This window comes from Caretta caretta, chromosome 5, assembly GCF_965140235.1.
Source record: "Caretta caretta isolate rCarCar2 chromosome 5, rCarCar1.hap1, whole genome shotgun sequence".
Lineage (NCBI taxonomy): Eukaryota > Metazoa > Chordata > Testudines > Cheloniidae > Caretta > Caretta caretta.
Window position 1 is genome coordinate 23,541,857 of NC_134210.1, and position 22,839 is coordinate 23,564,695.

The 22,839-nt window shown below is 40.7% G+C and overlaps 1 protein-coding gene across 3 annotated transcripts in view; it reads right to left on the minus strand.

Moving 5' to 3' along the window:
* Positions 1-12,222: 12,222 nt before the first annotated feature.
* The window catches only part of MTMR12 (myotubularin related protein 12), a 67,377-nt gene continuing 56,760 nt past the window's right edge, over positions 12,223-22,839 (minus strand). For all 3 annotated transcript variants that reach the window (XM_048850125.2, XM_048850128.2, XM_048850127.2), the window contains 5 exons: positions 21,696-21,766; positions 19,623-19,795; positions 17,718-17,885; positions 16,424-16,585; positions 12,223-15,181 (listed from right to left, as the gene is read on the minus strand). In XM_048850125.2, the coding sequence (XP_048706082.2) occupies positions 14,609-15,181; positions 16,424-16,585; positions 17,718-17,885; positions 19,623-19,795; positions 21,696-21,766 (1,147 nt within the window). In that variant the 3' untranslated portion in view covers positions 12,223-14,608. The remainder of the gene's footprint in view (positions 15,182-16,423; positions 16,586-17,717; positions 17,886-19,622; positions 19,796-21,695; positions 21,767-22,839) is intronic.

Below are 22,839 nucleotides of genomic sequence, written 5' to 3' on the forward strand. Positions count from 1 at the left end.
AATTTGAACAGCCAGATAAAATGGCTACAAGAAGAACTCAGTGTGGACCTATACGGCTCAGGGAAGCTTTGAAAGACCATTTTAATAGAGAGCCAGAACAGTGTGTGTTGCTGTAGTGTCCTTTGCTTGGCCTCGCTTTTTGCAGCCCAGTACAAATCTTGCAGTGAGTGGTGTGTGTGTAGGAATATAATATTGCCAATGCACCTATTAATATTGTCTGAGAATGTTATGGGTTCTGTGACAAAGTGAAGTAATAGGAAATTGGTGGGTGTCAGAGGTGCTCAGCACAAGCGAGCATATATTGTGAACTAATAAAGATGAACTATGTTCCCAAAAATAGAATTTTATTCTGTAACGTGAACCAGGCAAATTAAAAAAAATGATTTAGAACTTTATAAAACTTAATGCATTAAGGGAACACAACTTATGAAAGGAAAGAATAGTCATTTACATTTCAAGTACACACACCCCTGAAATAAATCTTTCCTGAGCTCCCTCTTCTGGCCTTAAAACAACTCCCCAACTTCACCAAGCGCATCTTCAGAAGCAAGCTCCTCACGGACCAGAACACACCAATTCAAAGCAGCACCAGACCCTGCCAGAACAACAGATGCAAAACCTGCAGACATATCTCTGGTGCTAAGATAATCAATATCCTCCACTACACACCTTTCAAGATTCCTGGGTCCTACACATGCCTATCAAATGCCCTAACAACTATGTGGGTAAAACCAGACTGTAACTCTACTCTCGAATGAACTCTAGAAAAATTAGAAAAGACAAAAACAGCATATCACATGTGGGCAAATACTTTTCACAAAGCAATCATTTCGTATCTGACTTTTCAGTACTCATCCTCAAAAGGAAACCTGCACAACACCTTCAAAAGATGAACATGGAAACTTAAATTCATAAGTCTGCTAGACACAAAATAACCATGGACTCAGAGAGACTGGTTTTATGGCTCATCACAAGAACTTGTAACACCCCATAGTGCCTGCTAACCCTTAATCTACCACTTCATTTTAAGTGGTATCCAACAGCATATGTAAACCTCTTATGTTTAACAATTTGTCCCAACTTGTATTTGGGTCTTACAGTCTGGTTTCCTTCCCCAGACTTGAAGGAGAGCATCTGTGAAGCTTGTACCTTCTGCTAACAGAAGTTGGTCTAATAAAAGTTTATTACATTACCAACCTTGTCTCTTTCATATCTTGGGACCACCATAGCTATAACAAACACTGCAAACAATCTTCCAAAGCAGTGCTAAGGGTTAAAACAAATGATGGGAAAACTATTTCCAAGGAATTGTGGAAAAAGGAACTTACCTTGAACAGAAAGTTCTCTGGAGCTATAAGAATAACCTTTTACTCATGATATCAACAGTGTGGTTCTTGGATAGATAGGGAAACTGATCCCAAAACCTGCTATTTGTGGGTAATGGTGGCTAGAAGGCCAGCCACAAACTTGTTTAATCTGTCATTCTGATTAATCTTGACATCTGATGATGCTCAAATGGAAAGTCTAATGTGCCTGTCACAGTTGCAGGGAAACTGCACCTCTATTCCCCTTCTGTGGTCCCTTGAGGGCACTCACTTTAGGCTTCCGGTTCTCATCTGTCAACTCTCTTGGGTGGAGACTCACATCTCACTCTCTCAAACAGGGATTGAAGGCCTCACAGTTCCTTGCCCACACTGTGAACTCCCCAGCAAGCCTGAGTGCCTACAAAACCAAGTGCTTGTGCTTTGCTCTCTCTTTCTGAGGGCTATGAACAGTGTATTGCTAAAAGTTATAGGTTACCATGCAGCCTAAGCACATTTATTCTTAAAATAAAAGCATTACAGAGAAAACATAAAAAATTGGGCTGTCAAGTGATTAAAAAAAGTAATCGCAATTAATTGAGTGATTAAAAAAATTAATCACAATTAATTGCACTGTTAAATAATAGAATACCATTTATTTAAATATTTTTGGATGTTTTCTACATTTTCAAATATATTGATTTCAATTACAACAGAATAAAAAGTGTACAGTGCTCACTTTATATTTATTTTTGATTACAAGCATTTGCACTGTAAAAAAAAATAAATATTTTTCAATTCACCTAATACAAGTACTGTAGTGCAATCTGTCACGAAAGTGCAATTTACAAATGTAGATTTTTTTTCTTACATAACTGCACTCAAAAACAAAACAATGTAAAACTTCAGAGTCTACAAGTCCACTCAGTCCTACTTCTTATTCAGCCAATCACTAAGAAAAACAAGTTTTGTTTACATTTGCAGGAGATAATACTGCCCAGTTCTTGTTTACAATGTCACCTAAAAGTGAGAACAGGTGTTCGCATGGCACTGTTGTAGCCGGCGTTGCAAGATACTTATGTGCTAGTATACTACTATTCTGTGTTTAATATCTGAAAGAGAAAATGTTCAGAACAAAGGTTTATCAGTTTAAAAATGGAACATGTGTATTAACTTTAACAATCAATATCCCTTGTGTATGCTGTAGTTACCTTAACAATGTGTAAAGGTATTATAGAACATCTATAAGCACGGCTAGTTCCTGCTGCCAGACTGAATGTATTCTGTGGCTATTGTAATTACATTTAAGCCCATTTCCAGAATCCGTTATTAGCTGCAGAACTCCAGGGGCCTTATCTATACACAGGGCCTCTACCCAATACTAGAACGTTTAAATGTTTCTCTAACAGTGGATTTAATTTATCTCAATATCCCTGCTATTCCTGTCTATGGAAGGTGATAGTCAATGGCAAGTTGAGTCACAAGTAAGGCCACCATCTTAGAAAACACTAAGGTGTTCATAAATCTCTCTCAAAAAGTCAGGGGCTGAAATTAGTCACTCAACAAACCATCCAGATCCCAAGTTTGCTATTGTTTAATGGCTGTGAATGCCTTTTATACTCCAATTCAACACAAGCCAATTGTTATTTTCCCAAGCGAGTTAAAGTACAAGCAGTTATTTCTGTTTACATTTATTTTACAATAAAATTTAATTAACATGCACTTTAGATGTGGTGACCCTTGGGTCTAAGGCCATGTCTACACTACAAAAGTACTCCAATTTTATAGAAGTTGATTTTTGGGAACAGATTGTATAAAGTTGAGTGCATGCATCCACACTAAACACATTAATTCGGCGGTGTGTGTCCACAGTACTGTGGCACGCATCGACATTCCGAGTGGTGCATTGTGTGTAGCTATCCCACAGCTCCCGCAGTCCCCGCTGCCCATTGGAATTCTGAGCTGAGCTCCCAATGCCTGATGGGGCCAAAAATTTGTCGCAGGTGGTTATGGGTAAATGTCAGTCAACCCTCCCTCCCACCGTGAAAGCAACAGCAGACAATCATTTTGCGCCCTTTTCCCTGGATTGCCCGAGCAGATGCCATAGCACAGCAAGCATTGAGCCCGTTCAGCTCACCGCAGCAGTTATGACCATTGTAAACGCCTTGCGCATTATCGTGCAGTTTATGCAGAACTAGCACCTGAAAAAGCAGGCGAGGAGGCGAAGGAAGTGCGGTGATGAGGACACGAACACAGTTTTCTCTAAAACCGTGGTCCCCAGCAATTTGGAAATCATGGTGTTACTGGGGCAGGCTCATGCCGTGGAACGCCCATTCTGGGCCTGGGAAACCAGTACAGAGTGGTGGGACAGCATAGTGTTGCAGGTTTGGGATGATTCCTAGTGGCTCCGAAACTTTCGCATGCATAAGGGCACTTTCATGGAACTTTGTGACTTGCTTTCCCCTTCCCTGAAGCGCAAGAATACCAACATGAGAGCAGCCCTCACAGTTCACAAGCGCATGGCAATAGCCCTGTGGAAGCTTGCAATGCCAGACAGCTACTGGTCAGTTGGGAATCAATTTGGAGTGGGCAAATCTACTGTGGGGGTTGCTGTGATGCAAGTAGCCAATGCAATCATTGAGCTGCTGCTATCAAAGGTAGTGACTCTGGGAAATGTGCAGGTCATACTAGATGGCTTTGCTGCAATGGGATTCTCTAACTGGGGTGGAGCTATAGACGGAATGCATGTCCCTAACTTGGGACCGGACCACCAGAGCAGCCAGTACATAAACCGCAAGGGGTACTTTTCAATGGTGCTGCAAGCACTGGTGGATCACAAGGGACGTTTCACCAACATCAACGTGGGATGGCAGGGAAAGGTTCATGACGCTCGCGTCTTCAGGAACTCTGGTCTGTTTAAACGACTGCAGGAGCGGATTTACTTCCCAGACCAGAAAACAACTGTTGGGGATGTTGAAATGCCTATAGTTATTCTTCGGGACCCAGCCTATCCCTTAATGCCCTGGCTCAAGAAGCCGGACACAGGCACCCTGGACAGTAGTTAGGAGCTGTTCAACTATAGGCTGAGCAAGTGCAGAATGGTGGTAGAGTGTGCATTTGGACATTTAAAGGGTCGCTGGTGCAGTTTACTGACTTGCTCAGACCTCAGCAAAACCAATATTCCCATTGTTATTGCTGCTTACTGTGTGCTCCACAATCTCCGTGAGAGTAAGGGGGAAGATGTTTATGGTGGGGTGGGAGATTGATGCAAATCGCCTGGCCCCTGAATACGTGCAGCCAGACACCAGGGCTGTTAGAAGAACACAGCAGGAAGCGCTGCGCATCAGAGAAGCTTTGAAAACCAGTTTCATGACAGGCCAGGGTACTACGTGAAACTTTTTTCAGAGTAACAGCCGTGTTAGTCTGTATTCGCAAAAAGAACAGGAGTACTTGTGGCACCTTAGAGACTAACCAATTTATTTGAGCATAAGCTTTCGTGAGCTACAGCTCACTTCATCGGATGCATACTGTGGAAACTGCAGCAGACTTTATATATACACAGAGATGATGAAACAATACCTCCTCCCACCCCACTCTCCTGCTGGTAATAGCTTATCTAAAGTGATCACTCTCAAATAAATTGGTTAGTCTCTAAGGTGCCACAAGTACTCCTTTTCTCCTTACAATGTGTATGATAATCAAGGTGGGCCATTTCCAGCACAAATTTCTCACCCGGGGGGGGAGGGGGGGTGAGAAAACCTGGATTTGTGCTGGAAATGGCCCACCTTGATTATCATACACATTGTAAAGAGAGTGGTCACTTTGGATGGGCTATTACCAGCAGGAGAGTGGGGTGGGAGGAGGTATTGTTTCATGGTCTCTGTGTATATAATGTCTTCTGCAGTTTCCACAGTATGCATCCGATGAAGTGAGCTGTAGCTCACGAAAGCTTATGCTCAAATAAATTGGTTAGTCTCTAAGGTGCCACAAGTACTCCTTTTCTTTATGTGAAACTTGTTTGTTTCTCCTTGATGAAAACCCACCCCCCTGGTTGCCCCTAAGTTCCCTGTAAGCCACCCGCCCTCTCCCCTTCGATCACAGCTTGCTTGCAAAGGAAATAAAGTCACTATCGTTTAAAAAACATGTATTCTTTATTAATTGATCATAAAAATAGGCAGATAACTCACAAGGTAGCCCGGGTGGGGTGTGGGAGCAGGGTAGGAGGGAAGGAAAAGGCCACTTTAAAACTTCTTGAATGACAGCCTTCTGTTGCTTGGGCTGTCCACTGGGGTGGAGTGGTTGGGTGCCCGGAGCCTCCCCCCTGCATTCATGGGCATCTGGGTGAGGAGGCTATGGAACTTGGGGAAGAGGGAGGGCAGTTAAACAGGGGCTGCAGCGGCAGTCTGTGAACCTGCTGCCGTTCATGAACCTCCACCAGACGCCAGAGCATGTCCGTTTGATCCCGCAGTAGCCCCAGCGTTGCCTCATGCCTCCTCTGATCTTCCTGCTGCTACCTCTCCTCACATTCATCGGCCACTTTCCTGTACTCTGCTATTGTGTCCCTCCACACATTCTGCTGAGCTCTTTCAGTGCTGGATGACTGCATGAGCAGAGAACATTTCATCGCATGTGCGTTTTTTTCACCGCCTTATCTGAGATAAGCCTCCCTCCTCCGTCCCAAAGGCTGAGACATTTTCAGCTGCTGGAGGAAAAAAAGGGAGTGAAGATACATTTTACAGAACAATGGCTATACTCTTTCACGGTGAACAACACTATTCACATTACATAGCGCATGTGATTTTGGTACAAGGTCGCATTTTGCATCATATATTGAGTGCCTGTGGCTTTGGTGTTAGAGATCACATACGCAGTGCCAGGCAACAGAATTTGGGTTGCAGGTGGCCATGGTAAGCCATAGTCTTTCAGCTTCTGCAACCTTCATAACAGCAGCACCCTCATCTCCCATACCAAGCAAAGCACATTGAGTTGGCTATTTAGTGCTGCGGTTTTCCTGTTAATGTGCAGCAGCAGAAACCAAACTAACCCCCTGCATCCAATTCTCTGGGATGATCACTTTACCCCTCCCACCACCGCGTGGCTGGTATCAAGGAATATCCCTGCTAGCCAAACGTGAACAGCTCAGGGCCAATGCCTCCCCTCCCCCCACCTCTGCGTGGCTAACTGCGGGGAGGATTTCTTTTCAGCCACAGGCAAACAGCCCAGTAGGAACGGCCACCTCTGAATGTCCCCTTAATTAAATTCCCCTATTTCAATCAGGTTACCATGAACAATATCACTCTCCTGAGGATAACACAGACAGACAAAAATGGATGTTGCTTGAATACCAGCAAACACCAGGACCATACGCTGCCAGGCTTTGTCATGCAATGATACCAGATTACTTGCTACTAGCATGGCATGGTAAAGTGTCCTACCATGAAGGACGGAATAAGTCTGACCTCCCCAGAAACCTTCTGCAAAGGCTTTTAGAGTACCTCCAGGAGAGCTTCATGGAGATGTCCCTGGAGGATTTCCACTCCATTCCCAGACACGTTAACAGACTTTTCCTGTAGCTGTACTGGCCACGAAATGCATCTCAAGTCCTCAGGGCTACTTAACCATTAAAAAACATACTTGCTTTTATAACATGTATTATATTTAGAAAAGGTACACTTACCAGAGGTCCCTTCTCCAGCTTCGTTGGGTTGGGAGGGTATTTCAGTCAGGGTGATAAAAAGATCCTGGTTGTCGGGGAGAACAATGTGCTGTGTGCTCTCCTCAAGCTCATCCTCCTCCTCCTCCTCATCTTCCCAATCCGCAAAATCCTCAGGCATGGCGGAGAGTACCCCTTCATCGGAGTCCACGGACAGGGGTTGGGTAGTGATGGCGGCCCCCCCCTAGAATTGCACACAGCTCAGCGTAGAAGCAGCATCTCTGGGGCTCTGTCCCGGAGCGTCCGTTTGATTCTTTGGTTTTCTGGTATGCTTGTCTGAGTTCCTTAAGTTTCACGCGGCACTGTGTTGCATCCCTGCTGTAGCCTCTGTCCCTCATGGCCTTGGAGGTTTTTTGAAATGTTGTGGCATTTCATCTTTTGGAACGTAGTTCTGATAGCACGGATTCCTCTCCCCATACAGCAATCAGATCCAGTACCTCCTGTTCGGTCCATGCTGGAGCTCTTTTTCAATTCTGGGACTGCATGGTCACCTGTGCTGATGAGCTCGCCTGGCCAAACAGGAAATGAGATTCAAAAGTTCCCAGGGCTTTTCCTGTACACCTGGCCAGTGCATCTGAGTTCAGAGTGCTGTCCAAAGCACTCACAATGGTACACTGTGGGATAGCTCCCGGAGTGCAATACCTTCTAATGGCATCCACTCTAACACTAATTCAAAACGGCGATGTCTATTTCATCGCAAAGCCCCTTGTTGGGGGAGGAGTACAGAAATTGGTTTTAAGAGCCCTTTATGTCGAAAAAATGGCTTCGTTGTGTGGACGGGTGCAGGGTTAATTCGATTTAATGCTGCTAAATCCGACGAACTCTTAGTGTAGACCAGGTCTTAGTAAATTCCCAGGGCAGCCCTTGCCGTAACCAGAATGTATGGTTCTGGTGAGGCAGAATAGAACCTCGCTCACTCTTTCGCACGGTAGCTGCATTTGCTCTTTGCTGAAGACAGTGCAAAAGTACTGAAAAGGAGAGGATCTGCTTACCATACTTTACAGTTACAGCATTTTCCATTCACAGAAAGGTCACCATCATTGCCAAGTATTTGTTCAGTACAATTTTCTGTTCTCCTTATTTTAAGTGTTACAGCACAGATACCAGAGCTGGGATGTTCCACACTGCAGTGAGCAATGGGACACTGTACTGTAATCCATTCAGCAATCTTAGTTACCATAGCCTGACTATCTACAACACGTGATAGCTATATTCTATTGCGAGGATAGGCCACCTCCTTAGGAAGAGGAAGGGGGAAATAAGAATGCTTACCTGTTAGGAGGAAGGAGCAGCTGGCAGATGGAAAAATGGTCTTTCAAACTTAAACAGCTCCCAGAAAAGCATACTAGGAAAGATTCTCCTAGGAGAGTGAACCCACCTGGAAAGTTCAGTGGGGAGCAGGCAAACGCAGAGGAAGCAGTTGGTAGCAAAGAGATTGGATTTCTATATATAAGGAGCAAAGGATCCAGGTGGCAGATGTGCTCTTTTGTTTTGTGGTGCTGGATCATACTGAAACAGATACATCATTTATTTCCCTATGTTCTGATGATTTAATAAAGATGTAGATTTTTGAGCATCTATTGTACTTTGCTTAAAGTATACTACTACTGCATCACATTCATACATAAATAAAAAGATACTGTATGATAATGCCTGCTAGAAACACAAAGGAAGAAAAGGAAAATGGCTTGTTTCCAGTGCAGTTAGATGGAGTGTACGGAACCACTTTAAATAATGTGTAATGAAGTATTTATTCAACACTTCATGATTTTGTTTAAAAAAATTACAATAAACAAGACTGTAGATTAGTGCTGGCTTTGATTTAGCTGCATGTTAATTAGAATTTTCATGACTTCAGAATCAATAAGTAGAATTCAGATACGATTTTCCCCTGAATATTAAAAATGACAACTTCACATTTTTACAAGTCTGAGCGGTTTCCATTAAGTTTGAAAGAAAGGGACCATGAAAGAATGATGATTTGTGCCATACAGAGGTAACAAAAAGCATGTAGGGAGTGTATGTATTGTGACAGGGTCAGGCCAGATGACTACAGGAGAGTGATAGAAGGCAGATATATTATCCCCAGGTTAAGTAGGTCCCTTTTCCCTGGGTAAGGTAATAGGGAAGGTTCCAGAACAATCAGGAACCTTCTGGAAACAATTAAGACAGGCTGACTAGAACACCTGAAGCCAATCAAGAAGCTGCTAGAATCAATTAAGGCAGGCTAATCAGGGCACCTGGGTTTAAAAAGGAGCTCACTTCAGTTTGTGGTGTGCATGTAAGGAGTTGGAAGCAAGAGGCACTAGGAGCTGAGAGTGAGACCGTGGACTGTTGGAGGACTGAGGTGTACAAGCATTATCAGACACCAGGAGGAAGGTCCTATGGTGAGGATAAAGGTGGTGTTGGGAGGAGGCCATGGGGAAGTAGCCCAGGGAGTTGTAGCTTTCACACAGCTGTTCCAGGAGGTACTCTAGACAGCTGCATTCCACAGGGCCCTGGGCTGGAACCTGGAGTAGAGGGCGGGCCCGGGTTCCCCCCAAACCTCCCAACTCCTGGTCAGACACAGGAGGAGTCGACCTGGACTGTGGGTTCAGAAAAACGGCCAAGCTGAGGGCTGCTGTGAAGCTCCAAGGCAAGCAAATCCGCCAATAAGCGCAAGACCCACCAAGGTAGAGCAGGAACTTTGTCACAGTATATTATAAACTAAAATTTACCCAAATAAAACACTATTCTGGTTTTGCCTTTACATGTAGACATGTTTGGCTGATTCTAGATGGGTTTTTTTCTGTTCGAAGATAGCGGAAGATTTTCAAGAGCACCTATGGGATTTAGGAGCACAAATTCCATTTGAAAGTTAAGTGCTTTTGAAAACTTCCCCCAGCCATCTTCAATAAGAAAGGCCATCTGGAATTAGCCAAACATGTCCGGTTTTCACTTCACATTGCTCTTTAACCTGAAAACCATGAGTCGTGGACACAAGCGCAGGCACTGAAGTTGGTATAAATTAGTGTAATGCTACTTGGCTACCTGTTCTTGCAATCCATGTGACTAACCAGGTAAAATATTATAGGAAATACCTAGTTTATTTTATTGGAAGGATAAAATGTTTGTTGGAGTATTAAAAATCAGAAAGTAAAATTTTAGAATCTTTGCTATGGAACTGGACTAGTACACCTCAACTGAGTGACAGCTGAAAAGAGGGGCATGTGTTCGGACGGAGAGGCCTTCAGGCTGAGATGTGTTTTTGTCAAACAGCAAATAATTGGGGAGGAGAGTCAGATTTTTGTACATGAATTATTTTCCTTCAAGACTCAGCGATATTCAATTTGATAAGGGTTTTGAAGGGTAATATAAGCTGTCAAAAAAGACAAATAGTTGTGAACTTGGATAACTGAACATTCTAACTTTTTCTTTTCTACAAAGCTGTTCCGAGAGGGGATTCCTCCTCTCTTTATGAGCTTATCAGGGGAGAAGAGAGAACACGGTTCCTTAGGGAAAAGAATGCTAGAAGTCTGAGAAACCCTGGCTTAAAGTATGTGTTTAAATAAATCATTTTTATAATCAGCTACACAGATCTGTTATCCATCATATCTGCTAGGCCTATTGAAGTCTGCTTTCTGTCCTAAGAATAGGCCTCAGCTCTGGTTTCCGGCAGGAAACCTTCTCCTGGCCAGTGCAGCTGTTTTCTTTCAGCAATGTTTCCCGGCTGCAATGCTGTGGGTTTTGTTTACCCCTCTCCCTCTTCCATCCTATAAAGGAAGAAGGCTCTTCATGGTCTAGTGTGGGGATCTACACCAATCTAGCTACCTTACACTGGTACTTTCAATCCAGCACAAAGAAATTTACAACATTCTTGACAGATGCCTGCAAGCGTCTATTCATGCAGAAAATATTAAATGTGACATGGGAAGCCTCCTGAGCCACACTCGGTCAGTTTGAGTCCCTGGAGAAAAATAAAAAAAATAAGTAGATGTCATCATGAGACACCTAATGCTGAAAGCATTTTACTTTTTTCTAAAAAAGACCCAATCTCTTATACATGCTTGGGTTTTCAATGTGAATGGGAAAAGAGCTTCTAATTCAGCCTTCAGCAGTTTGGTGCTATGTAGAAAGAACTGCCTGCAATCACCGTTAGATTTTTTGATAGCTCTGCATTTCACACCCTAAACACTTACCATAGACTGCTGTTCCTGGTGATAAAATGATAAATGGCCAAAGTTTACTGATCCTTATAACTTGTGGGATGGAGAAGAGGGTACTGCTCTGACTAGGATCTAGTGTACAGCCATGAAATGCTAAAGCAGTTAACATGCAGCTCTACTGGGACCTGTAAGTAAACACTGGACTTCTCCTTGAGTCTGAGGTTTGGGGCACAAAACTGTCACTATAACAGAGAAAAAACATCCTAGGCAGGTAATTAAAGGTATCCACAGATTTTTAAAATGCGTGTATTTTGGGGGGTTTGGGGTTTTTTTTGCACTTCCTGATGCAGAAAAATATCCTGAAAGGGGTTTTTTTTTTGTTTTTAAAGTTTATGCTTATTTTTGGCTTATGAAAAATCAATAGTTCCAAGTTTGGTCTTCCAGCTTTCTTGGTGGCCAGCTTGAGAGCTCACAATACATTTGCTTTGAGAGACCTCACACCTGAGAAAGCATGGTGTCAAATCTTTGAAATAATTTATGTGTTTCATTAAACAGCTGTTTTAAAGCAGCAACTAAAAATAAAATTTCCCTTCACAATTGCTCTGCTTTCACACGGACTCTTCAGATCAATTTCACAAGTGATTTAGTCAAAGCCTTCTAGGGTAGACAAGCTCTAAGTTGAGTTTCCAATATAAAAAGCCACTGCTATACATCATAGAACAGCACAACACAGGAGCTGAATGTTTTCCTTTTGCAGAAGGGAAGATTTTCCCCTTTTAAGAAATACCCCTATACTATTTTGATGTCACTCATTTTGCAGCTCCTTGTTCCCTCAAAATTTAAATTGACAGATCACATACACTGTGGGCAAAGCAGAAATAAGAGTCACAAGCATTGTTCTACACTAGCTTCATTCTTTCATTTTTAGCAAACATACAAAGCTTTAAAAAGCACGGGACGTTTAACCACTACAATCACCTCTCCTGTCAATACAGAAAAATGTGAGTGTCTCTGCTTTAAATTTCTCGGTGCGTATTCAGCACAAAAAAAAGTTCATAAACTATTTCATTTAAAGAGAAGTCAGTACATTTTATTGACATATAGACTCTCTAAACAGCCTATTTAAGAGAAATAGGAAGATTTTAAAATACAAACTGTTAAAGCTTCTGTAACTTGCATTCAGTGTAAAAACTCTGAGGTATAAACAGAAAACCAGAAGTTTGGAAAGTTAAGTACATTTCCAATCCCACAGTGCAGAAAACAGAACTCATAACAATGGCATTCACTCTACATTTACAATAGAGAAGTGTTCCCATGTTTCATCCTGCACATAAATATCTCCTCCATACAAACCCATTTGAGAATTTTCTATACAAAGATATTTGACATCCATTTTCCTACATAAATACATAGTTTTCATGACTGAACACATAACAGTTGAATAATTTGACTGTCAAGAGCACAAACAGAATCTCTCTATACAACAAAAATTAAAGTTTCCAATGGCAGTGTTTTAAAAATATGAAATCCAAGTAAACTAATCTTAGAAGATAGATAACTGTTGCCCATAAAACACATGGGTTGTACTACTTTGTGGAGGGATTATTGCATACATATTTGACACACCTGATTTTCGATTACAGTAATTAAAATCTATAGTTTGAAAGATGTGAGTGCAAGACAGCCAATTCTGGCAAGTGCTAGTTATAAGAAGGCTCATATGCACTATGAAAATAAGTGTAGTGCTAGTGTATTAAAAAAAATATTGCAAGCTTATATTTCTTAATAGTCTTCCCCATTAGGACTTAAGGCAACCATGACTTGAGAAGCTTCAGTTTGGCATCTAGCTCCATCAGCTTTCCCCCGATCAGTGTATTTCATTTTAGCAGACCAAACTTGGTTCATAACACAGTTAAAGAGAAGCAAGAAAAGAGACAGGATCTGCTGTCGATAAGGAATATAAATTCAGTGCAAAGTTTAAGACTCCTCTTTAGCAATCCAGTTAAACATTCCTGATTACTATGAGCTGAACAATCTTAGATGCAGGTTTCTTAACACACAGTATTATTAATCCTTTCACCAAAGTAAAGGCTTTTAGGACTTACTTCCATCTTGTGGACTATTTTCTGCATTTTCGGGTGCAAAATGACCATAGATATGATATTTCATAAAGAGTAAAAACTTGGATTTTACAAAGTACAATGATCTCCATTAAAAAAATGAGTATATATACACAATAGAGCAAGAGGTTTATGACAGGCATTTCTTTTATGGCTTTTATCACTGAGGTACTGTTATGCCAAAATCCAGCAACTGGATTCTAATATTCAACTTTTACATGAAGGCCACATTCATAATTAACGTATGCCTCAAGTTTATAAACCAAGTGGCAACGGATTATAAAAGTCCAGCTTTATTGTAGGTGTATAAAACTATTTTTTTTCTATTAGCAGAGAAGGTGCAAGCTACAAAAAGCCTTGAAAGGCAAATGGCATCAAGAAGGGAGACGAGCACGAAAGTTCTACTCCATTTGAGAGGAGATTCTTCTAGTAAATTTGAGTCTTTCAATCTGACCATTACTTATAACTAGCAGCAAACATCTAGGATTTAATATATCATGGCAGCAGGACTGTATGGCATCATGGGCATGAGGAGTAAGACTAGTGATGTGAAGTGCCCTTGCGACTGACTGGTCTTTAAGCTAAGCACATGTCAAGGCTGAAAACAGCCAGACTGCCCATTACAATACCACACTGAAAGTAAAATTCTGTAGGCCAAGAAGGAATAATTTATCAGAATGGAAGTGGATGACCAATTCACAATTTCAATTCATGATGTAACGGGTATAGAGGAATAAGCCCTGGGTACCATGGATGATATTTTCTCAGCTTCAAAGAATGAAGGATTATACTTGTTTGTACATGAGTATTTACAATTCTCTACCTTTCTCCAGTTTACCACTTGTGGAGAAAGGTTATGCCAAGTCAGTTTAACCAACTACTTCCAATAATGTAACCACCTTAGTGATTATGCAGAGGTTCGTATCAAGGACATAAGTTAGAGAGAAATAGCTTAATTCCTTATGACTGTATAGCCATTTTATATTTCATTTTTTTCTTGACATACTACAGTACAGCCATTTCACAACAAAGCAGTGTTGCTCTTTAACCCATGTAAAATCTGTCTGCAGTAAACATTGCTAGACTGAAATGGAAGTATATCAATGCCTTTCCACAGACTATATAAAATATTAATTATGATAGCTAGTTCTTTCAGTGCTAAAGATCTAGGTTATGATTTTAGCATACTGGCTGAAGTCAGATGCAGACACTTGAAGGGAAAAATTCCATCATTAGGATACAGCATAACATTTAAAACCTAAAGTTTTTAACATGTACAACTCTCACTGAAATTTGTGCCAATACTTTCATTTCTCAGCTCAAGTCATGTCAAATCACTTCACTTAAATCAACAAACTCATCATCTCTCTTGGCCAAGTCATCCTCATCTTCCAAGTCTTTCCAGGTGCTGGTGGGCAGAACTGGCTTGAGAGAATGTCTCTGAAGCAAAGCAAATGGAAACAAGGATGACAAACGGGCAGAATTTCTCAGCATTGGAAGAGCTTCCCTGCCTTGAGTGACTGTCGGACTATGTTTTTCATCCATTTTCTTCTGTAAGCGCTGAACTTCCTCTATCATGTCCAAGATTTTAGTTGCAGTGGCAACTGTACCACCGCCAAGCAGCTGTGCTTCAGGAATCCATCGTAAATATCGCTGCGCCCAAACTTTGATTCCTGGCCCTTCAATATGAGGCAGCAGAAGTCCATGAAAGTCAACAGGTTTACAGTGCCAGCTATCGTAGAATTCTGAAAAGTTATTATGAAGCTCATCTGAAGAATTTATCAGTTTGCTAATTCTTTTGCCCAGAATGTTTTTAATAAAGTGATCAGTTTCCTCCCTGAAAAATCCTCTTTTTGGAGAAGATTTTGTTTGTGTCAGTGGCAAAGAAAGCTGTCGGTGATGCTTAAAAAAAAAGTAACGAAAAAAATTAATAAAGGCAGAGGTAAACTGCACTAGAACTATATTTTAAATTGAAGACATTTGAAATGAGCCACGTTATACAAAAGTTATATTCAAATAATGCTGAATTAAGACACCTACCAGTAAAAGTCATACTGGTTTATTTAACCCATACATTTGTCTGCTGTGTATATGGTCGATATCTGTATATGTATATGGCGGAGGCAGCCAATGCACAGAGTCAGAGAAAAAAAGCCTGCTTATGTCAGCTTGGTTTCATAAGACTTAGTACTATACTAGTTTTGTTGCCTTGTACTGAAATTCACTCTTATTTGTTCTCCAATTATAGCAACTCAGTATCACTGGGGCATGAAGTCTTTTTTTCAGCAAAATCAGAGGAAGATTTTAAAAGCACTTTTAAGGAGCTATAGCGATTAAAAGTGATAAAACAACTCCAGTAAAGCATGGATTTCAAGCAGTCCATACACACTAAAGAAAATTTATATTTTCACACTGTTCAGCCTCCAATTGCAGTTTCTCAGCATAATGTTGTAGCTGTCCAGATACACAGTTAGTTATTTGTTGAGCAGCTAGTGTTCTTAGTACAGAACAGAACGTTTAGCCCCAGCCCCAGGAAATTTATGATGAAAAACTCTTAGTTAGACAGACACCATGTAATGCCATGACAGAAACCAAGTATATTTTATATGAATTTTTACTACCCTATAATAAAAAAATGCCTATCCACAAAAATGGATGCCCAGGACAATCTTAAAAATACTGTAACAGACCCATTAGTTACCAGATCAAACTCAGATTAAGGTAATCTATCAGCTTTATAATTATCTATGCATTTGGATTAGATGTTTCATGAACCACAGCAAAGCAAGTCTAGTAAAGTGTCTATTAAATAGTTTGGCAATAAATGCTTTGGCACTGCAATAAGCAATATATTGAGTTTATTACTACACTTACCCTTTCGCCAACTAATCATCCAGACATAGCAGCCCAGGTTAGGTCTTCCATCTAAGTGTTTCTGCATTAGTTTGCAGCGGTAGCAGGCAGATCAAATAGAACTGCTTCTTGCTAGTGCAAAAAGAGGTCTCAGAATCCTTTGGATTCTAATGTGGGTTTTTAAATCTCACCAAATACAGTGTACATTTTGGCTCCAAGTATAAATGACTTGCACAAAAAGTGGAAAATATATTTTTATGGTTTCTGAATGAAGATGATCAACCATCTTACTTTGAATCGTGTAGTTTTCCGCTGACTTTTGTCTAGCTTTGGCTTATCCACATAAAGAGGGTTGTTGAGCAAAACTTGTGCTTTAGGTTCAAATTGCACAGACCAATCCCAAACTGTGAGAAACCTGAAATGGCTGCTTTGTGCATTGTGGCCTTCTCCAGACTGCCAAAACAAACAGATCAAATAGTTAGAGGTGGCCAAGAACGGAATTCCACAAGACTTACGATGAAATCAGAATTTTAGACCAAGCCCTACATACTCTGCAGCAAACTAGACACAATTCTGCAGCTAGATCCTTGGATTCTGCAGTAAACTCAGATAAAATTTAAAAAAACCAGAGGTTTTTAAATATAGAAATTAATGCAGTCTATATAGTAACTTCTGTTTATTTTGGTATTAACCATTTTATTTTACACTGTCTCCCTATTGGGTTTTCAATATGCAAGGTTATTGCAGTGAAAATCCGTAATTGCATCATGAAGGTTATCAAAAGGGAAACTGGAGGTTTGAAAACTAAGTAGGAGACTGACAGGGCTTGTGGCACCTGGGAGGCATGTCAGGACTGTGAGATAAGCATATTAAAGGAGAATCTGCTAAAATGATAATGTTGCCAACTGAATTATATTTAAACATCACAGTTAACATCCAGATAGATGAATGGGACACTGCATATCAGCTGTTTTTTCAGGCTGTTTGTAGACTTCGGAAGGACATGCATTGATTCACAGCTGGTTCATGTTTTCAAGGTTTTCTACTATCAAGGGGGCTACACGAAATGTACAAGAAGTGAAGCGTCGATTCTTGAGCACAATTCTACAGCAAGTGAATTCTGTGGCCATGGAATGCAGAGGACCCAGTCCACAGCTGTAACAGTACTAGACATCTTTTAAAGATATTTTAGTTACTCTTAAAGTCTTACACTCCCATAAATAAATCCCAATTTTGCTAGAACAGTAGCAAAAAAACCCAGATCTAATATCTATAATGCTTCAAACACAGTGTTATAATGCTTCACACTCCTGCTCAAGTATCTGACTTTTACAGTTTGACAACACAAAAGAGATGAAATGACTTACCCAAATCCATGAGTCAATGACAGAATCAGGATCAGAACTCAGCACCTCCAAACTCCCTACCCTGTGTTAATTCATCTAGATTACACTGCCATCAAATTTTCCTTGGAAACAATTTTGTAGCTAATTCTAATGCCAGTCAATTTTTGTTAAATATTTACCCATACCGTTGGCAAAAGGGTTCTCTAACACACCACTTTTCCCCAAAAGCACACCCTTACCATGTTAGCGTCCTTTTGATGCTGTGAATTGAAGAAGAAGGTGCTAAAAATAGGTATATAGAGACTGTCTGATAAGACAGTTAAGTAAGTTTCAGTGAACTCAAATGCCGGAGGATACTGTTGTACCAACTGCCAAACACAATCTAAGAAGAGCAGAAAAACAGGAGCCTAAATAAAAAGAAAATATTAAATCAATTTCATGAAAAAAAAAAAAAAAAGACACCACACGTTGGCCTATCATGCAGATGGCATACTTCTAAATAATTTGAATGTCTCGAAATACACAAACCTATCTGGATTTATAGTGAATTGTGTTGAACTGTTTTACCCAATTGTTTTGTCTAAGACAGTGGTCTCCAACCTTTTTACGCACAAGATCATTTTTTGAATTTAAGTGCAACCCAGGATCTACACCGCCCCTTCCTCCCCAAATCCCTTCTCACTCCATCCCCCCCGACCCTGTTGCTCACTCTCCCCCACCCTCACTCACTTTCACCCGGCTGGGACAGAGGGCTGGGGTTTGGAAAGGGGGGCACGGGCTCTGGGCTGGGGCAGAGCGTTGGGGTGCAGGCGGCGGTGCAGGCGTGCGTATGGTGTGCTGGCTCCGGGAGGGGGCTCAGGGCCGGGATGCGGGCTCCCTCTGGGTGGCACTTACCTAGAGCAGCTCCCGATCAGTGGTACAGCAGGGCTAAGGCAGGCTCCCTGCCTGCCCCAGCCCACGCTGCTCCCAGAAGGGGCCCCAGTGCATCCCCTAGTGGGGACACGTTTCCACGCACTGCCCCTCTCTGCAGGCACCACCCCTGCAGCTCCCATTGGCCACAGTTCCCTGTTCCCAGGGAATGGGAGCTGCAGGGGTGGTGCCTGCAGAGAGGGGCAGCGCACAGAGGAAGACCCCTGCCCTCCCCCAGGGGCACGCTGGCTGCTTCTGGGGGAGTGGTGTGGGGCCAGGGCCGTCAGGGAGCCTGCCTTAGTGGCAGCCCCACTACACCACCGGACTTTCAGTGGCCAGAAATCACAGTGGACTGGTTGGTGACCACTGGTCTAAGACAAAGCATAGTTTGCTCTTTGCTGATGCATATAGTTTAAAATTTTGTAATGCCAATTGCTAATCTATAGATTAACAATTTGCCTTTTTGCAAGAGACATGAAATGCATTAGCTTGTGATGAAAACTGTAGATCTGCCAGAACTACTGGATTAGCAGTGAATGCTAGAGATTAGTTTGGATCAAGAGTCACTGGAAGCTATGTCAAAAAGTTTCAAAAGCTATAGATTTCCTTCTCTTGATAAAAAAATAATGCAATTACCTTATTCCTAGAACTCAGACTACATAGGGAACTAAATGGTAGTCAATCCAGAGATCTAATTAAATCCATGTTAAAAAGTCAATATTGCGTGGAATCCCAAACTGTGGATGTTTCAAATCACTCCCCTGCTTGATTAGTTAACTCTATGCTCCTGCTCTATGCTCTACTATTTTCGAAAGACAACTTCGGAGTGTTTCGCTACACCTCCTTCGAAAACAGGAAGTCCATGCCAAACAGTGCAATCAGACAGGCATATTTATGGTGGAATTGTCACCTCTAGAGCATGCTTTACTGCAAGTTTATGAATGATGAAATACTTATCTAAAAAACCAAAACACACTCAACTGTAACCTAGTGTATATACTGTAACCTAGTGAATAGTAATATTCCAAGATAACATGTCATCAAGGTAAACTTTTTAAAAAGAGCTGTTTCCCAACGGAATAAAGAATACACAATGAAGTACCTGCAATCCATAAGACAAGATTTACAATTAAAATATCTTCAAAGCAGACACCTTTAGCCCAAACACCTAACATAATCCCTCATAGTGAACAAGCTTTGTGAAGCTGTTCATAACCAAGAGTCGAGAAACATACCTCCTCTTTGTCGTTCTGCCGTAAATGGTTGCAGCGATCCAAAAAACAATGTCCTCCCATTACCCACTCTTTCTGAATAAGGCTCTGAAAGCCAAACTTTGTTCTGTAGTGTGAATCCATCATCACTTGAACTAGACTGGAGATCACACAGCACAGATCAGAGGCATTCTCCTCTAGATAGTAGTATTGAAAAGACAAAAATGTCACTGGTAATGCATATTGCTCCCCTCACTATTCAAATGCTTTTTCACATTAGTTTGGTGTGACTGATACTTATGGAAATATAATTTTGACCAAAAAAATTGCTAAGACTTGTTTAGACTTGGATGCCTAAGGAAGAGACTTTCTAGAGGTGCTGAATACCCCCTGCACTGGTAGTGTCTTTACAGAAAAAGATGTTAATAGGTAACATTGCAGTAAGTGCTATTCTATTTTATGGTCTTATTCCATGATCTTCTCTCCCACACTGAAAATCATCCTGTTATCTAAGCACCCAAAACTTGTTCTTGCATTTTCTGTGGAAAAATTAGCAATGTTTAAACAAATTGGTACTCTCTTTCTCCCTCAAAAATGGTTCTATTGTATTTAACAATTTGTTAATTAGAGGAAATTTAGTTTGATGTCTAAAAAGCTCCTGTCAGGTCAAGCCACAATTGCCCTAGAAAAATACATTTACTAGTCAGCTTATGAAAAAAAACCCAATTCACACATTTGGCATTTTACATAGAACTAGACACACTGATGATCCACTCTGGTTCACATCTCTAGCTCACCTACTGAATCCTTAATATTAAACATGATCTTCAAAAGAGTTTTCAAAGTTTGTATGCATCAATTTTGGCTTCTGCTGCTCTCCAGCAGGGAGAGACACACTCAACATTAGACTCTGGAGGGCATCTCCCAAGTAGTTAATCTGCTTTATCCCCATGTTCTTTAACCCTCCTACACTCAATCCAAATGTTCATGATGTGAAAAGATGACAGAGGTGGTAATGATGGAGGGCTGGATGAGGTGACAGATAGCAAAAGGGAACAACTAAAGGGAAGAGACATGGGAGGAAGGGGAAGTCATGGAACAAGGTGTATACCAAATTGTGCCTCATTCATTTTGCTTTGTTATATCCCCTTGCCTCCTATACTGTCTTGTTCACTATATTGCAAGCTTTTTGTGGCAAATACCTGTCTATGCCTTTGAGACATGCAGCATGTTTGCCAGCACTCAATATATTTGTATACTTCAAATCACTGTACTCTCTAATGCCCTCTCCCCATTATTTAACATAAAAATAACTCCCTCATTTCATATTTTCAACATAAGATAGAGCTCCCAGTCTCAGTTTATAACCCAGAGTTGACCCACAATTTGAGGAAACTAACATGTCTGGGAAAATCTACTTTGCAATTAAATACACAGATATGTGGACTAAGTTTTAGATATAGACCAGTATAGTTAGGGCTTGATCCTGTATATCATATACCGTATATAGTGGTGACTACATGTGAATGTAAATGCAACAACTATTCTCAGAATTGCCATGTATCAGATAAACATACTGGGTTCTGTCTGCGTAGGCCGAATTAAGCCATTATCCCCTGTACAACGTTCACAATGACAACACTACACACATTATTTGAGCAAACTCGGGTGAATAGATTCAACTTTACATTTGCTTTTTATTTAGCGGTTTAACTATATTAGGGGGTTAACCTGTAAATTTAAAGTTTTTAGACCAAAAAGCATTACTAAAAATTTTTTTGACTCAAACATAATAGTCCTTTAATTATTCATCTTTACCCCCTTCAAGTGATTCCCTCATGGGCTGAGACTACGCATGCCAAAATCTCAAAGAAAAATACTAGTTACACTACAGACGGAAGTTTTGTATGTGAAGTGCCACAACGTTAAATATAGCAGACGTTTATGAATTTTAAACTCCGTTTACCATTATTTCCCCCTTCCGTATATATATTTAAGGGTGTATCTTAAACTCAGTACATTTCTCAAGGTGGTAGGCGGGTGGGAGGAATAAAGAGAAGATTTATCTGATATCATCTCTCGATGAAAGATTCTTACCTACAAGGAGAACGTTTGTGTTCTGTTCTTCCAGATATTCAACCACCTCTATTGCTTTTTTCAGACATCGCCTAATGTGGTATGGAGAAATAAGACAAAACTAATATTTTCAAATGTGGTTTTCAACTAGTTAAGTTTGAGAAGCATTATGACAGTTCATATAGTTTCAGTGATCTGTTATATTAGTTTCCCCTGAAAAAAACGATCATGCCAAACAGAAGCAAGTTTGGGTAGAGCAGATTCCTTAATCAAGTCTGTGGTTTAGATTGTTTCTCTCAAATTTTAACCAATTACAATTCATGTTTTAAGTTTAATCTTTGGGCTCAGAAGTTTTCTTGTTTTCTGATTTTACAAAAGTTTCTATTTCCAATGTGCACGTTTTTGAAGAGTAGTTTTATATTTCCAGTTTATAACTATCTTTCTATCGTAGGCATTCATAGCACATCAATATATCTAGCCTTCAAGTAGAGTTTACTTCATTCTGGCCTTTTTCTAACTGCACGTTATAAAGAAATTATTATTGTGAAGCACCGGAACTCTATACATGCTTTACATTGAGAGCAATATAGGAATCCTCAACAAGCTTGAAAGGTAGGTAAATATTTTCTGTAAGAGTTTGGGAATGGTGATTAACCAAAGCCTCTGAAAATGCAAATAAAAACCAAAAAACTTTTCACATTAGAGACAGTATTTTCTCCTAAGGAAGAACAAGTGAGATTTTAAAAAAGGGAAACGAAATACAAAAACAATTTGGAGAAGTTTTGGGTAAGTTCAAACCTATCTTTAAAGTTAGCGACTTTTTACATTTGCACAGAGGTAAGATTCTTGCAAATGAGCCAACATAAATCAGTACTTTCATCTGCAGTGTCTATTTTGTCATATTGCTTCATTCAGAAGTTTGGACTCCAAAAGGAAGACTGCTCTGCAGATTCTTGGCACTTCAGCAAGCAAACTGGGCCAAGTAAAGGAAATTGCTTCTTTTCAAGAGTGAGGATGTGAAGTGGGTAGAAGTTTGCATTTGGTTTGATTGTGTTTATCACTAGAAGTTATGCTCACACATTAATGCATGCAGGTTGAAAAATTCTTGTATAAAACTCGCAGGCAACCCAGAAAGGGGAAATGCAATCCAGGAAACAGGAGGAGA